General features: G+C 38.9%; 1 protein-coding gene across 9 annotated transcripts in view; it reads right to left on the reverse strand.

The window, feature by feature from the left end:
• The window catches only part of LOC126108756 (zinc finger protein 99-like), a 126,501-nt gene extending 109,977 nt beyond the window's left edge, over positions 1-16,524 (reverse strand). For 7 of the 9 annotated variants that reach the window (XR_007523622.1, XR_007523621.1, XM_049914103.1 and 4 more), the window contains exons 1-2: positions 16,392-16,515; positions 14,373-14,459 (exon numbers count right to left, since the gene is read on the reverse strand). Coding sequence is in view for 7 of the 9 variants with exons in the window: in XM_049914103.1 (XP_049770060.1) it covers positions 14,373-14,441 (69 nt within the window). In the remaining 2 variants the exon portion in view is untranslated. Of the gene's footprint in view, positions 1-14,372; positions 14,460-15,998; positions 16,116-16,391 lie in introns of all 9 variants that reach the window. The other 2 variants (XM_049914100.1, XM_049914099.1) reach the window with 2 other exon arrangements.
• Positions 16,525-17,973: the final 1,449 nt, after the last annotated feature.

Genomic DNA, 17,973 nt, shown 5'->3' on the forward strand with positions numbered 1-17,973 from the left:
TAATGGAGGTACTGTTGCTTGTTGGTGGGTTTGATGTGGACGGACGTGTGAAGCTGGCCATTGGACAGGTGGAGGTCAACGTCAAGGAAAGTGGCATGGGATTTAGAGTAGGACCAGGTGAATCTGATGGAACCCAAGGAGTTGAGGTTGGAGAGGAAATTCTGGAGTTCTTCTTCACTGTGAGTCCAAATCATGAAAATGTCATCAATAAATCTGTACCAAACTTTGGGTTGGCAGGCCTGGGTAACCAAGAAGGCTTCCTCTAAGCGACCCATGAATAGGTTGGCGTACGAGGGGGCCATCCTGGTACCCATGGCTGTTCCCTTTAATTGTTGGTATGTCTGGCCTTCAAAAGTGAAGAAGTTGTGGGTCAGGATGAAGCTGGCTAAGGTAATGAGGAAAGAGGTTTTAGGTAGGGCGGCAGGTGATCGGCGTGAAAGGAAGTGCTCCATCGCAGCGAGGCCCTGGACATGCGGAATATTTGTGTATAAGGAAGTGGCATCAATGGTTACAAGGATGGTTTCCGGGGGTAACAGACTGGGTAGGGATTCCAGGCGTTCGAGAAAGTGGTTGGTGTCATTGTTCTTAGTTCATCCCTATGAAATCCCCAAACCACCTTCCCTACCCTCTGGCTCCTACCCCTGTAACCGCCCCCGGTGTAAAACCTGCCCCATGCACCCTCCCACCACCACCTATTCCAGTCCTGTAACCCGGAAGGTGTACACGATCAAAGGCAGAGCCACGTGTGAAAGCACCCACGTGATTTACCAACTGACCTGCCTACATTGTGAAGCGTTCTATGTGGGAATGACCAGCAACAAACTGTCCATTCGCATGAATGGACACAGGCAGACAGTGTTTGTTGGTAATGAGGATCACCCTGTGGCTAAACATGCCTTGGTGCACGGCCAGCACATCTTGGCACAGTGTTACACCGTCCGGGTTATCTGGATACTTCCCACTAACACCAACCTGTCAGAACTCCGGAGATGGGAACTTGCCCTTCAGCATATCCTCTCTTCTCGCTATCCGCCAGGCCTCAATCTCCGCTAATTTCAATCTGCCGCCGCTCATACCTCACCTGTGTTTCAATATCATCTTTGCCTCTGTACTTCCGTCCCGACTGACATCTCTGCCCAAACTCTTTGCCTTTACAAATGTCTGCTTGTGTCTGTGTATGTGTGGATGGATATGTGTGTGTGTGTGTGTGCGCGAGTGTAAACCTGTCCTTTTTTCCCCCTAAGGTAAGTCTTTCCGCTCCCGGGATTGGAATGACTCCTTACCCTCTCCCTTAAAACCCAATCCTTTTGTCTTTCCTTCTCCTTCCCTCTTTCCTGACGAGGCAACCGTTGGTTGCAAAAGCTAGAGTTTTGTGTGTATGTTTGTGTTTATTTGTGTGTCTATCGACCTGCCAGCGCTTTTGTTGGGTAAGTCTCATCATCTTTCTTTTTATATATATACACACAAAATTCAAGCTTTCGCAACAAACTGTTGCCTCATCAGGAAAGAGGGAAGGAGAGGGAAAGACGAAAGGATGTGGGTTTTAAGGGAGAGGGTAAGGAGTCATTCCAGTCCCGGGAGCGGAAAGACTTACCTTAGGGGGAAAAAAGGACGGGTATACACTCGCACACACACACATATCCATCCACACATATACAGACACAAGCAGACATATTTAAATATGTCTGCTTGTGTCTGTATATGTGTGGATGGATATGTGTGTGTGTGCGAGTGTATACCCGTCCTTTTTTCCCCCTAAGGTAAGTCTTTCCGCTCCCGGGACTGGAATGACTCCTTACCCTCTCCCTTAAAACCCACATCCTTTCGTCTTTCCCTCTCCTTCCCTCTTTCCTGATGAGGCAACAGTTTGTTGCGAAAGCTTGAATTTTGTGTGTATGTTTGTGTTCGTTTGTGTGTCTGTCGACCTGCCAGCACTTTCATTTGGTAAGTCACATTATCTTTGTTTTTAAGTATATTTTTCCTTCGTGGAATGTTTCCTTCTATTATATATATATATATATGTGTGTGTGTGTGTGTGTGTGTGTGTGTGTGTGTGTGTGTGTGTGTGTGTGTGTGTGTCAGCTACAGAACTGAAGATGCTTGCCTTCAGATGGGGAGAAAGATGTGAGGAAAATTACATCAATGAAGTACAACATGACATGAGGTTGAGCAAATATAAGCAACATGAGCCATGCCATTTTATCAGGAGCTGTTCATACATTTCCTTGAAGAGATTTAGAGAATCCATGGAAAACATAGATCTAAATTTCCAGAGGACAATCTGAACTCATTCATCTCAAAATCACATCCTATGACATTAGCACAGCTGTGAACATAAATTCCTGTGAAAATCTACAAAACATGTTTTCCAAAAATTAGCCTGTGTAACTGTTTAGAAAACACGCACAACAGGAAAATATTTATTCTGTTAGCAATAAACATGCCCAAAATTATAAATTCTCTAAGTACAGAGATTGGAACATGAGCACTGGACTACTGAAGCATCACAGATTGCTACTGTTAAAAACAAATTCTGAAAGACAGGAACATACTTCTGCCTAACAAACCTGGTAAGGTGATCAAACATGATGCAACAGCCAATACATCCAGCATGGGGAATGTTGTGGAATACAGTGAGAACCTGCAAATGTTAACAATATTACATAGTTACATGACAGGAGAGATCTGTACAGCATATACAAACGAAGTTAAATCCTCTGAATCCCCATGGCCAACCAGAAGTTGAACATATGAGAACCACCAAGACAGCCTATATAAGAAGCCTTCCATTAATTTATAAGCAAGATTATATCTTGCAAAACATGAAACAAAAAATGAAAACCCCAGAACTTCTGAACAAAAACGTTAGAAAATGGATCAAAGACAACTCTACAAAGCCAAGTTGACAATGATGCACATGGTAGCAAAACAGAAGACAGTAACACAAAAGTCAATTACAATGCTTTGCCTTACAAAGTTTCTCCACTAAAGAACATAAAAATGCATTTCACATTTTTGGCTGCAGCATGGATACTAAAATGACAGATACACAATTGACTAAGGTGGGGACACGAGGGAGAAGGAAAAACCAAACTTTTTCTACACAGTAGACCACTAGACCTGAAGTGGCAGCCATCAGATTAAATAAAACAAGTGGATCTTGCAGAACAACCTCTGGCAATTGAAGTGTTACTAAATGGAACAGTGGCTTTTCATGGGAACATAAAAATGCACAGGTCATTTCAGTTTGTAAGAAGAGGCACAGGAAACATGTTTGGAGCGAAAGACCTGAACAGCAGATAATTTTGTTCTCCTATATGATTTTGGAAAGAAAACAGTTCCTCTGCAAGAGTAAAAATGGATCCTACAGTCATTGATAATTAAAATCAATTGCTCTATTCACTCACAATTCTGCTGCAATGCTGTCAGCCAATACAATTTTGAATACCAGATGATTTAAGCTGATCAGAAACATTTACAATTTGATCCAATGACTGCCTAATATTAGAGAATCATCTATGTAACAGCAGACGTAAAAATTAATTTTGGCTGCACTGATTAGTTAAACCTGGATTTCTTGCATTTTATGGGCTATCACCTTAAAAATTATGGGCACGTCCCTGCAAGAATAAGAACTTGACTGAAAAGGGTATCTTTCAGATCATCCTCTTTAATTTCCTTCAGATTTAGAGTATTTGGAGTTGTGCTGGAACATCAATTCCCTAAACCAGCACTATGCAGTTACCAAACAACTACAAAAATTTGACATTGAAGATCAGAAGATTTCTGAGTGCTGTCAACTACAAAATATATCCTAATTATTAACACAACTGCTGGTAATTGAGACTATAGCACAAAAGTACCTTAATGAAAAAGCTGCTGGTTCGAATCTTCTAGTAAGAACTACTTATTTTTGGAAACTTCCATGTCTACTAACAACTCGCAAATTTAACAAATACTGAATTGTAACGCTTTAGTAAAAATTACATTTTTTTCAACATTCGACATATTAAAACAAAAATTTTGATACATTTCTGCGAGATTTCTTTATTTTCAATTTGATGCTCTCCATTTTTGTACCAAATTGTAATTTTTCAACAATACTTGCATTTTATGTAACTTATAATTAAAAGTAACATTTTAATAAAGTATGGTTCAGCATGAATTAAAATTACCATTTGTTTTACATATGGAATGTACATAAAACTAAAAGAACTGGTAGCAATCAGTGTTATCTGAACCACCAATTTTATGATTATTATATTGTTATCATATGCACTCATCTACAGACCACTGTATAATAAATTTTTTATACTTACCAGCACTCACAAATCACCCAACTGCCAAATACATTTCTTGTTTCTACTTCTATGGAGAACTGTGTCATACTGCTTTACAAAATTATTGGCTGGTCGCTGAACTTAAAATCCTGAACCTAAGACGAAAATCTATGAGGACACACAACTGACATCCCCTTGGCAGCCCTGGAGGCATGCTTGGTTAGGGTAATTGTTAAAGTAACTGATCCTGAAACCAGGAGTTACAGCCTCAAATCTGAGACATAGCAACAGTTTTCATCTGTTTGTTTGTATGTGTACCAATACAGTATCACAGAATTGTTATTTATGTTCATACAGATAACTAAGTAATTCTACAAATATACATGCTAAAACTATTTCTTCTGCTCCAAGACAGCACTTTAAACAATAGTGCACAGCCTCCACACCAAACGAACCACGGACACTGCCAAGGTAGGGTTGCTGGCATGTGAGCGATACTGAAAACAGTAAGTGCAAACACAAATACGTATTATCTGAGGAGAAATCAAGCTAACACATAGTTCCTCAAGAGAGGCAAAAGCCTTTTCAGCAGTTCCAGGAGCAATGGTCTGTATGATCAACTGACCTGGCCTTGTAGCATTAACCAACTTCCTGTGCCAATACTGCAAGTGGATGAAAGCAAAGGAAAACTGCAGCTGTGTTTGTTTTTTTCTTCACAAGAGCTTGCAGCTCTACTGTACAAAATTATCTTAGGCAAAATATTCTGGAGGTAAAATAATTCCCCATCCAGATCTCCAAGCAGAGGCTACACAGGAGGATGTTATCAGGAAAAGCAGGACAGGCACTCTATATGTCTGAGTGTGGAGTATTACATACCTTAGTAGGATAAGTATATATCACTACGGGGTAAGATAGATACTGCCCACAGGAAAATTAGAGAGACCTTTAGAGAAAAGAGAAGCACTTGGATGAATATCAAGAGCTCAGACAGAAAACCAGTTCTAAGCAAAGAAGAGAAAGCAGAAATGTGGAAGGATTATATAGTGTGTCTATAGAAGGGCGATGTACTGGAGGGCAATATATGGAAATAGAACATGATGTAGATGAAGATGAAATGGGAGAAATGATACTGTGTGACAAGTTTGACAAAGCCACGAAAGACCCGAGTCGAAACAAGGCCCTGCAAGTATACAACATTCCATTAGAACTACTGATAGCCTTCAAAGAGCCAGACCTGACAGAATTCCAGCATGTGGTGAGTAGGATGTAGGAGATAGGTGAAATACCCTCAGACCTCAAAAAGAATATAATAATTCCAATCCCAAAGAAAGAAGGTGTTGACAGATGTAAAAATTACCAAACTAGACATGAAAATTACCAAACTATCAGTTTGGTAAGTCATGGCTGCAAAACACTAACACGAATACATTACAGATGAATGGAAAAACTGGTAGAAGCTGACCTTGGGAAAAACCAGTTTGGATTCCATAAATGTTTGAAAACATAAGGCAATACTGACCCTACAACTTGTCTTAGAATACAGATTAAGGAAAGGCAAATTATGTTTCTAGCGTTTGTAGGCTTCGGGAAACCTTTTTTATAATGTTGATTTTAATACTCTCTCTCAAACTATAAAGGTTGCTGAGGTCAAACCCAGGGAACAAAAGGCTATTTACAATATGTACAGTAACCTGATGGCAGTTATAAGAGTCGAAGGGCATGAAAGGGAAAGAGCGGTTGGGAAGGGAGTGACACAGGGTTGTAGCCTATCCCTGATGGTATTGAATCTGTATGCTGAGCAAGCAGTTCAGAAAACAAAAGAAAAATTTGAAGCAGAAATTAAAATCCATGGAGAAGAAATAAAAACTTTGAGGTACGCCGATGACATTGTAATTTTGTCAGAGACAGTGTCTTGAAAGGAGAATAGAAGATGAACATCAACAAAAGCAAAATGAGGATAATGGAATGTAGTCGAGTTAAATCAGTGACGCTGAGGGATTTAGATTAGAAAATGAGACACAAAGTAGTACATGAGTTTTCCTATTTGGGGAGCAAATGGTCAAAGTAGACAGGATTATAAAACGTAGGGTGGCAATGGAAAGTAAAGCTTTTCTCAAGAGGACAAATTTGTTAACATCAAGTATAGATTTAAGTGTCAGGAAGTCTTTTCTGAAAGTATTTGTATGGAGTGTAGTCTTGTATGGAAGTGGACGACACAGACGACTAACAGTTTAAACAAGAATAGAATAGAAGCAAACATCAAACAATGGAAAACCCAGGATGGAATGTAACAATACCAGAGAAGGAAAGATGCTACTCACCATATAGCAGAGATGCTAGTCGCGATAGGCACAATAAAAAAAGGATTCACACAATTAAGGCTTTCGGCCATTAAGGCCTTTGTCAGCAGTAGACACGTGCACCCTCGCATGATCGCTGAGACCACAGCTTGGCAGTGGTGTCTCAGCTCTCTGCACGTGTGTGTGTGTGTGTGTGTGTGTGTGTGTGTGTGTGTGTGTGTAAGAGAACAGAAGCTTTTGAAATGTGGTGCTACAGAAGAATGCTGAAGATTAGATGGGTAGATCATGTAACTAATGAGGACGTACTGAATAGAATCGGGGAGATGATGAATTTGTGGCTCAACTTGACTAGAAGAAGGGATCGGTTGGTAGGACATGTTCTGAGGCATCAATGGATCCCCAATTTAGTATAGGGGGGCAGTGTGGAGGGTAAAAGTCAAAGAGGGAGACCAAGAGATGAATACACTAAGCAGATTCAGAAGGATGTAGACTGCTGTACATACTTTGGGATGAAGAAACTTGCACAGGATAGGGTAGTATGGAGAGTGGCACGAAACCAGTTGGGCGCTGATGACCACGCTGTTTAGCACCCGAAAACCTCAAACCCCCTCTCCCCCCCCCACCCCAACACACACACACACACACACACACACACACACACACACACACACACGAAACCAGTCTCTGGACTGAAGACAAAAACAACAGCCTAGGAAGGTTAGAGACTTTAAATAGCAAAAATGGATAGGTTGTATTCAGTTGTAGTACGAACTGAAGTGCAGTGGCAGAAAGGACAGACAAGATTATCAACAAAAAATCAAATAGGGATCATGCAGGGAGAGCCCTAGTTGTGAGCAAGAAAATAGGAACATGAGTAAGCTATTATCAACAGCAATGTCACTGAATTACCATAGGTGAAATAGGCATGAAGTAAATACAACAATGGTAGAAATTTGTATGGCAACCAGACCGAATAGGAAAAAGTTTGATGAGTAATTATTCAGTATCTAAGGAAGATGAAAACCAATTCTAGAAGGTAATGAAATTCAGTAGTAGGAACATGATGCAAAATAGTTAAGAGAACATCCAATGGCACAAATGACAAAGGGGGAAGCCACCTGGTAGAATTTTGCACATTGCATGAATTAGTCACTGCAAACACTTTTTTCAAGTATCGTGAAATAAGCTTGTGTATGTGGAATAACATGGAGAAACCAAAAGGTTTCAAACAGATTATGTAATGTCAAAAACAAAGATTTCAAAACAGGATTCTAAACTACAAAACATTTCCAGTGATAGATGTGGACTCTGGCTAGAGTTGCTTTTATAAACTGCAGAGTAATTTGGAAGAAATGGTAAAAGTAGAATTTAAGTACATGGCATTTGGATAAACTTGAATGAACCAAAACTCATTGATGGTTTGAAAATGAGCATTAGGCAAAAAGTGATAAATAGAGGGTAAGTACACACTGGGTGATGAATAGGCAGCTTTGAGATGAAACAGTGAAGGCAGGAGGAAACATAGGTAAAAGGTAAGGCCTAGTACAAATACCTTAACAACTCATGAGATGCTGAATTTAACTGATGAGAAGAGAAAATACAAACATGTAGCTATTTAAGCAGACAAAAGGGAAACAGACATTACTGGAATGATGTTGACAGAAGATGCAATATGGCTAAACAAGAATGGTTGTAGGGCAAAGGGGAACAAACTTGCTCCAAAATGGGAAAAGGAAGTAGTTGCAGACAAGACTAGAGGTATCATATGACCAGAATTTGATACAGCACTGAAAGAGCGAAGTAGTACCAAGGCCATTTCAGTTGGTGACATTCCCTCAGAATTATTGGGATACATGGGAAGCCATCCATGACAAAATTATTCCACTTTTGTGCAAGATATGAGATAGTTGACGTACAGTCATACATAAACCAGAATGTAATAATTCAAATTCGAAGAAAGGCAGGTGCTAACAGGTGTGAATATTATCAGATTAATATGACATGCTTGCAAGAAAGGAAAAGCTTTTAGAGGGTTAACCTTACATAAGATCACTTTGGGTACCAGAAACATGTAACAAGGCAATACTGATACTATGGCTTACCTTAGAAGATGAGTTAAATGAAAACAAAATTGTGTTTACAGCTTTTGCAGATTTACTGAAATGCTTTTGAGAATGTGGAGTTGACTGCACCCTTTGGACTTTGGGCAGCAGCAGAATAAACAGACAGGAAGCAAAAGTTTGCTTGCAACTTTCACAGAAACCAGGCACCAGTTGTAAGAATTTAAAGACATGAAAGGGAAGCACTTAGTAGGAAATGAGACAGGCTTGTAGCCTACATCTGATATGCACTCTGTATGATGAAGACATGAAGGAAATCTGGAAGAAAGTAAAGCAAGCTATGTGTTTACCAATGACAATGTAATTCTATCAAACAAAACAGACATCTTGAAACTGTCAATGAAGGGATGTGTGGGAGGTAAAACTCAGAAGAACAAAATTGGATATCATCACTAAAGGAGATTGTGAGACAAACATCAATAAAAGCGATGGAATCTAGCTGAAATAAACCAGGCAATGTTGAGTTTTGACTAGAAAATTGAGGCTTTTAGGGATAGTCAAGTTGGTAATGGAGGTATATGTGAGGGTAAAAAGTGTAGAGGGATACTATGGCTTGAAGACAAGAAGCAAGTTCAAATGGATGTAGGAGTTGACAGTCATCAGAGATTAAGAGGTTAGTGGAGGGTATTCTAGCATGGGCAAGTGCATCAAGCCAATCTATATTATATTCACCAAAATTGACTCATAACATAACACTGCTTCATTTCATACAGTCACACAAATTCTAGAATTACCTGTTGGTTCACTTGCTCATCCATTTAAAAAATCTGCCAGGAGTTCTTTTAAGAAGACAATTTTAGATATATTACAAAAATTATCACATATTTTAAGTCTATGACACTTCCAAAGAATAAATGACTCATTCTTTTCAGAGTGGCCTTCTCAGTGACAGTCAGTAAGGTGCATTTCAATGGCAGTGATCTAAAAGTTATATAAATGATCAGTGACAAGAAATTTGAAAATTTATTAGCATCTTGCACTTCACTTTCCTATGCTGCTACTTTGAATCATATTTCCTACACCCATATCTTTATTTACTTATCGGTAACTATTTTATACAAAATGCGCTTCATCATATAAAAAAACAATAGTGTAGTGAAATCAGTGGGTACAACCAGAATCTTTAATATTGAAATCAACAATACCCACACCATACAACCAATTGTAATATGGATTTTCTATTAGCCAATCGCACATTTTTATTTTGAAATTTTAAAATGATGTGGATGAAGCAGAGGGGGAATAAGAAATAAAACTTTTGAGGTCATTCACTTTGTGAGAGTTTCCTGTTCTTGCTAGCCCATGCCTTGGGATGTGGATGTTTGCATTAGTTACAGTATCTTGTTTGTAAACTGCGTTCTGGCAACACATTCCTTACCATTCTTCCTGATGCCAACAGCAGAGTCATAGAGATATCAAGAACTACTAGTATTCTAAGCCTGGTAAACAAATACAGGCACCACTATATGTTCTGCCTAGCATATTCCACAGATTTTTTATGCCACTGATATCAGCGGAATAAACATGTATCTGACAAAGGAACCAAAATATGACATACAGAGCGTGTTACAACCAAACACTACTCTCAGTTTACACATAAGGTAGAACAATCTTGAGGCCTTTTCTTCCAGATTTGGTTGTTGTGTTTTTCCCAGTTCACTTTCCCATCAACATGAAATTTGGCACGTTTACTTTCTATGCCGACTCAGACATGTACAATGAAAGAGTGTTAAAAATTGAGATTCTGGACAAAGCCCTTCTTCTGAAATAGAAAACACACACACACACACACACACACACACACACACACACACACACACACACACACACAGCCACACACAGCCACACAGCCACACACACACACAGCCTCCAAGAACTGAGACATGACCATCTGCTTTTGGCATGAGCAACAATCTGTTAGGGTGGGGTGTGAGGTATGAGGCGGCACAGCGCAAGGAGAGAGGGATAGCAATGTGAAGGTGGGAGGAGGGGTGGGGGGAAGATAATGTGTTCTCTGTGACACCACGCAAGGATGTGGCAGAGACAGTATGGGTTGCTAACGGCAGTTTTGGGAAGCTGTACTGTGGGAGGGGAAAGGGAGGGGAGAAACAGAGAAAGGGAAAATAATAAGTGCACAGTGCACTGTGTGTGTGTGTGTGTGTGTGTGTGTGTGTGTGTGTGTGTGTGTGTGTGTGTTTTGGTTTTTAATTGTATTTTCGTGTTAGTGGTCATGTTTACATAGGCGCCACATTAGAGTCTTAGTGTATGGTTGCTTCTGCCATATTTGTGACATCATGGAACAAAGTAGATGGGTGGAATTGGATACTTCTGTATTTCCCTTTCTCTGTTTCTGGGAAAACGCCCGAAAGGAAATTTTAGGCTGTGCAGGCCTCAGTGTGACCGTTAGTATATTCCTTGCAACCACATTGTTTCCCAATATTCTTAGCTGGTGGAGTCTCCTTACATTTCCTTTCCTCATAACACACTGTATCAGAATAAAATCTACCTTGCACTTCTTCAAATTTTTTCATCACCACCACTACTAGCACCACTAGTGGTATCAACTGCAGTAGTAGAAGTACTGCCAGTTTTAACTTTTAGTTCATAGTATTATTCACTGACATTGCTAATTGAGACACCCAAATCATTGTAATACTATTTGTCATATTAAAACTTAGTTTTGGGAAAATATGATACAAAAAGGGTACAGTATTTGTGAAACCATGGTCCAGTTTAATAGAGGGCCTGATGGACCTAATCAGATCAGGTTCAATAAACAATCCAATAAGATCATAAAAATGTAATCAATGAATCTTGATCTGGTGAAGGGTTTGTGATTCTGGGTGGTTAGAAGGGAATCCTCTAGGTGGCATATGAATGAACTGGCAGAACATGGTGCCATACAAATGCCCTTTGATGTGCTGTAGATTTGTTTTTAGGCGGTGCCTTCAATGGAGAATTGTGGGTTAGAATCTAGTTGGGGGATGTCATCATAGAGGGTGATAGCACTGCCAATAATGAGCAGGGTACCAAATGGTAAAGGAGCAGGAACTGTGGAGCTCAGTGAAGGAAATGATTGGTGTCTTTTGTGGCAGGGTAGGTTGAAGATGAGCAAAGATTCCGTCTTTGGGAGCACATTAAAAAAAATCGCACACACATAACAAGCTTTTCTAAATTGTGCAAATGGAAACTCTTCGTACAACATATCAGTCATCCCCATAAGCCTCAACGTTCACTAGTCTGTATGCTCCACCCCACCTATTCCCTACCCTGCTCTCATTCTAGCACTGCACACACCTATCCCACAACTCCACCCCCCCCCCCCCTTGCCCCACACAGCCTCCCAACACTGCACCTAGCAGCCCTATTCTGCCCCCCACCCCCATGTCCTTGACAAATACCACAGGCAGCACAGCATCACCTCCACCCCTACCCTGCTATCCCTCACTTCCCACCCCACAGCACCTCTTTATCTCTCACTCCAACAGATTTCTACTCACATTAGATGTGTTCATGGCCTAGTGTTGTTCTGTATTTCATATGAATTACTTTGTCCAAAAGCTTAAATATTTAGCAGTCAATTCATTCTACCTACCTGCAACCTAAGGTCTCCTCAATGTGTTGAGTTGGAATGCATGCTTTGTATATCATTACTCTATCCTGTCATTTCCCATGTTTGATTTTAATTTCTCTGTTCTTTGGAAAACACAACTAAGGCCACTGAGTTTTGCTTGTCACCATTGGACCAGTTCAGATACAACCTCACATGAAAAGCTTGAACAGCAATTGCTCAGTTACACAGCTTTGAGCTAATGGAAAAACAGATACATTTACAATACGGATGTAACACACGATATGAAGGTGCAATATAGTCCTCACTTCCGTAGGTGTTCCAAAAAGAAGTGATAAGAAGATTGGTACAGCAAAGGCATGTGTGCTATATCTACAACTACTTGCCTTTACCAACTGCTGACATTTTGATATCAATGCACAAACTACAATACCACTAGAAGAATGAACATCCTGAATATGAGCACGACACTACATACACCAAGTTCATAGAAAGAAAGGTAAGTGAGAAATTCAAAGCACAAAGGTTTTCTTCTTTTGGGGAGGGGGGGGGGGGGGGAGGGGGAGGAAGGTCCTACTTGACACGGACTTTGGCAGCTGACACTAACAAAAACCTGACAAGGCTACTTTTATAACATGACATTGTCTAGCGCGAGTGTACATTTGTGTTTTCACTGCTTCTAGAGAAACTCTCAAGATGAACGATTCAGAGCAAATGACATCTTTACAGTGTCAGAGGAGTGTTCTGATCTAGCTACATAAAACAAATTACAGCGCTTTGATGAGGAGTGAGTTTTCCATAAAATGTTGATGGCCACACACTGGAAAATTCAAAATCCTGCTAATCTCAGAAAAAATGAATCAAGGAGTAAGCTCTAACAGTAACTTCAGCATGTTTTAATTTGCCTGAAGCTGACAGTGACATTCTGCTATCATTACTTCTTTTATGATCACCAAACCTGTAAGCGTATGTTGTATGTTACAGACGTGTCATACTTGAGCCCGCACAGTTTAACTCTGTGATTATATTAACATTTAAGTAATTTATTTGATACTAAATATTTAGAGTGGTAATGTGAAGATCTACTGGTTAAAGAGCACTGCAAACATTCCAACATTCTGTAGTTAAAACTGTAACACTCCTTTTTTCCTTTTAGTTTCAGCATTACCACTATTTCCTTTTTAGGGTTGTACATTACACTACCAATTGCTCTTTCATTTAATAGTATTTAAGCTCATCAAAGGATTTCATCAACAACTCTTGGTCCCCTACCACTTCCCTATATTTAATAGATTCTGAATACCTACTGACAAAACAAAAACAGATCAAGTACGGTAATATTGCTAACAATAACTTTGAGGATATAAAACCAATTAGATGAACAATAGCAAAAATTATACACCAGGATAAAAATATTTTAGGTCATGAGTTTAGATTTCTCCATCAGGGACCATGACGAATAGACTGCCAAATATTGTCTTTGCAATAAATCCACATATATATCCCTCATGTCTGAGAAAGCAACTCTGGTCAACTTAAAAATTGACCACAAATATAGCATATGATCAATTTGTCCAGCGAACCATACAACTGATCTACAGTAGTAGCTAAATCATCTGCACTCTATCAAGTGGAGTCCACTCATATATTACTTTATCATATCCACTAATAATACATCTTTCTAAAAAAGGAACAAATCTAGACATTAACAACACACTGAACTAAATCTCAAAGCAGGAAATTAATTTGTAACAAGTGATTGCTAACGTCACAACTCAAGAACATTTGACAATTTCCTAGTAGACAGCAAACATGTGATCATTGGCTACTGGGATGCCAACATCACACTAACAATAAGCTGCAGAAATTTTGAAACATATTAAATATTAGATAGCGGCATCATATACTAAAAGACGCCAATCCATTGCGAATATGTTGCACAGCCAACAGTCACAACTTCGTTTGGTCAAGAAGCAAAACCAACAGCCAATACCAAATTTTTCATCTGACATACAACAGGACATGTAATCTGCTTGTTTACACAACACATTGTACAAAGAAATTAATGAAACAATGGTAAAAAATGCAAGAAGCTATTTACCAAGGATTCTGGTTCAGCATATATTTCATTCTTCTCTTTTTTCACCAAACTAGTTCCCTTGCAGTCCATGATTGCCCTCCTAAGCCACTGAAAAACAAGAAAGCAAAAGTGGTATGTTTACAGTGTCATTATTCGACATAGTGCACAGACAGTATTTGCTGGCTGAAGCAAATGAGTTGATGCATATGAAAAATTTAAAAATGGCTGAGGAACAAAGAACCTGACAAAATGAACTGATTTACAACTTGCTGGTTATGAGGACTCTGAAGTCTCAGTGTCATTAATGGAAAACAAAACTCAATTTGAGAGAAAACAAAAACCCCCCACACAATGGAAACAAATGACTTTCAGTTACTGCTGTTACTTAGTAGCATTTGTGTGTGGTAATCAGTCTTATTCTGAATATGGCAGCTAACTTATATTTCTTTTTCCACATAAATTTGTAACTGTCATGTGAAGCAACTAAGATAAAGTGAGTTTACCAGACAAATCTATTTACTGTAGACAATTTTACGTATGAAGAATAAAAGATTAAAATGAGTCTCGAGCTATATCGAAGCCTGTCAATGTATCCTGCAAATTCCTTAATATATAGAATAATGTAAAAGGTTTATAATTATGTTCTTAACAACGTATGCAAGAACAGAAAATATTTATTTCTCAATCATACTGGCTGCATTTTCAATCAATCTATAAACCCATATTTGCTCATGGTATTCAGAAAAGCAGAACATGAAAATCCACCCATACAGACAGAACGTTCTTTTTTTTCAGTCAGTTTAGTACATATTTTTAACAACTGTTTCCTTGTACAGTCATCTATATTCAACATCAACAACTCAATATAGAGCAATGCTGCAATCATTACACAGTCCCTAAAAAACACACACTGCTGCCTGCACGTTGCATAGAAAAATAAATGATTCTTGACTGTCAAGATTTAACAACGAGTAAATTCTTCTAACAAGACTTAGTGAAATTAGTTTCTCATAAGCGTCCCATGACAATGTTCTGTGTTTTGGGATGCTTTTGTCAGTGGCAATTACACATACCCATTAGGCCTTACAGAGTCAATTACATTTCCTATATCCTTCCATAGACTGAAACGTGCACATTACTATAAACAACACTATTTACTAAACTATGGAGCACATAGGCACATTGAAAATCCATGGAAAACGCTACACAATGAATTCCCTCTACAGCATTCTCTTTCATACCAACATAACCAATCCCTGATACTCTGTATTAACGTGTGCTAACGAATCTGATGTATCGGCAGTACAACTGTTTGCGCTACAGCCCGGGCGAACTACAGATCAGATTACAGTAAACTCTTACTGTCCCTATTCCTTCCTTCACAAATATTGTTACCGAACTTCGCATGCACAACGCAAGTAAATATAACAATATGAATACAGCGTGTGTGTGAACTTCATGAGGGCCTTTTTTCGTCCATGACTAAATATTTCACATTGACCTTCACTTTCTCTAACCACCACAGCATATAGACACTTTTCCGGCAATTACAGACACATCAAAATTTCTGGCGGTTCGTTTGCTAAATCAAGGGAAACATTTATCAATGTTGTCGGACAGAACGAAAACAGCAAGCACATTACATACCCACGCGTCGATCTGGTATTCTTCGTAATTGCCGAACAGCACAGGTACATAATGTGCGCTAATATGTTTGTCTAAACACTAGTCACCTCCTGCTCGCAATGCGGAAACACAAGCTCACTGAAAATAACAAGTGTTTGGTTCTGATACACATAACCTGAAATAATTACTTACCAAATTCTAAGGCTATCTCAAACCATAACCACAAGCGGCAAATATGATTCAAGAATTAAATGTGGAACAAACGTATCGTTCAAATGTGCCCAATAAATGAAATTAAACTAATATAATAATTGTACGAACAGTTACTATAGCATCATTACAAGGTATTGGCAAACTACTTCATTCGAGGCAGTTAGCTGTAATGATAACAAAAATTAAGCATTGACTTAGTACCACACTCAATATGTGTCTTTCCGTGATTTCCTGTCTCCACCATCAAATCACTTACATATTACACATAAAACGCAACACAATACCGTACGAACGCATGACATGAACTACTGAATTCTACAGTCATCTGCTGCTGCGGTCAAAGTCAATCAATGCGGAAGAAAGAACCTACCACGGAGTTTTAACATTCTTGGAATCAGAGCTGCATATCTGCTAGGAAAAAAATTAAAGTCGTTTGTTGGTTAATTTTGGGGAAGGGACCAAATAGTGAGGTCATCGGTCCCGTTGCTGAAGGAAGTCGGCCATGCCTTTTCAAAAGAACTGTCCTGGCATTTGCGTGAAGCGATTTAGGGAAGTCACTGAAAACCCAATCAGGAACCTGGACTCGGGTTTGAACCGTGGTCCTCCGGAATGCGAGTTCATTGTGCTATAATTGCGCCACTTCGCTGTTTCATGAAAGTCGAATGGGAAACTATGTGTTTTTTATTAATTTTTTCATAGTTGCAAGTATGGTTTCGAAATCTACAAACAATTCTACAGTATTTATGGATCCTATGGTCACATAAATAAAAAAAAAAACATTATTCACCCAATCGGCTATATAACAAAGCTTCAACTAAAACAATATTGCGAAAAGTATATGCTGTATATCTAAATTTTAAAAATAATACTACTAACGAAAACAGAGACTCTCAAGGCTTGAAGTGTAATGTGGAATGTATGATATGCCAGCTTAATACTGTCTTAAGGAACCATCTACCAGATTTTAAACAAATTTAAATAAAGCAATGCTTTATACAATTTTAGCATTCAGAGAATCCCTCATCCCTAACTTCAGAGCATATCAACATGAACAGAAGTGCATGTCTGAGAGTTTTCTTAAGTTAATAGTGATGTACATGAAATAATTTGTAGTAAATCTTCGTTCATGATTTAAGCCCAGTGCACATGCGCAACTAATATGACACCCCAGATGATGGAATACTGGAGTGACACCACAGTTAAATGTGTAAAGACACAGTTTTCAGTAACATGACAAAAATTAAGCAACATTTATCTTGCGACATAAAGTTCAACTCCATTCTACTTTCTGACTCCACTTACCAATCCCACCAGTGAATTGCGTCAATTGGCTGCGTCCTTTTGACGGAATTTCAAAGCACCATCGCTGTAATTTGGTTTCCATTTCGTAAATTTGTCTTGTGTGTAATGCGTGTTCAGGAGTACCAAAAACGTTTAAAGACCTGTTGTTAGCAACATTATTACAGATCCTTAGCTGTAGGGAACGTTCTTTTTCTGGAAGTACAAGAACTATCACCAAAAATACAGAACTTTAGACATAAAGGTTGCTTAAATTATAGATGGCTGAGCCTGAAAATAATGGCAGTGAGATTTCTGGGGAAAATTTAAGAGTATATCGAAAGAATAGGCTAATGATAAATTCGTTGCAATAGACAAAAAGACTCAAAGCCACCATGATGGCAACTGAAGCTGCATGTGATAATGTTTTGCTTGAACGAAAGTTTCCAAATCATACTGTACTCATTGGGGGAACTTTAGTAATTCAACAATCAATTGGGAAAAT

This window comes from Schistocerca cancellata, chromosome 11 (assembly GCF_023864275.1).
Source record: "Schistocerca cancellata isolate TAMUIC-IGC-003103 chromosome 11, iqSchCanc2.1, whole genome shotgun sequence".
Taxonomy (NCBI): Eukaryota; Metazoa; Arthropoda; class Insecta; order Orthoptera; family Acrididae; genus Schistocerca; species Schistocerca cancellata.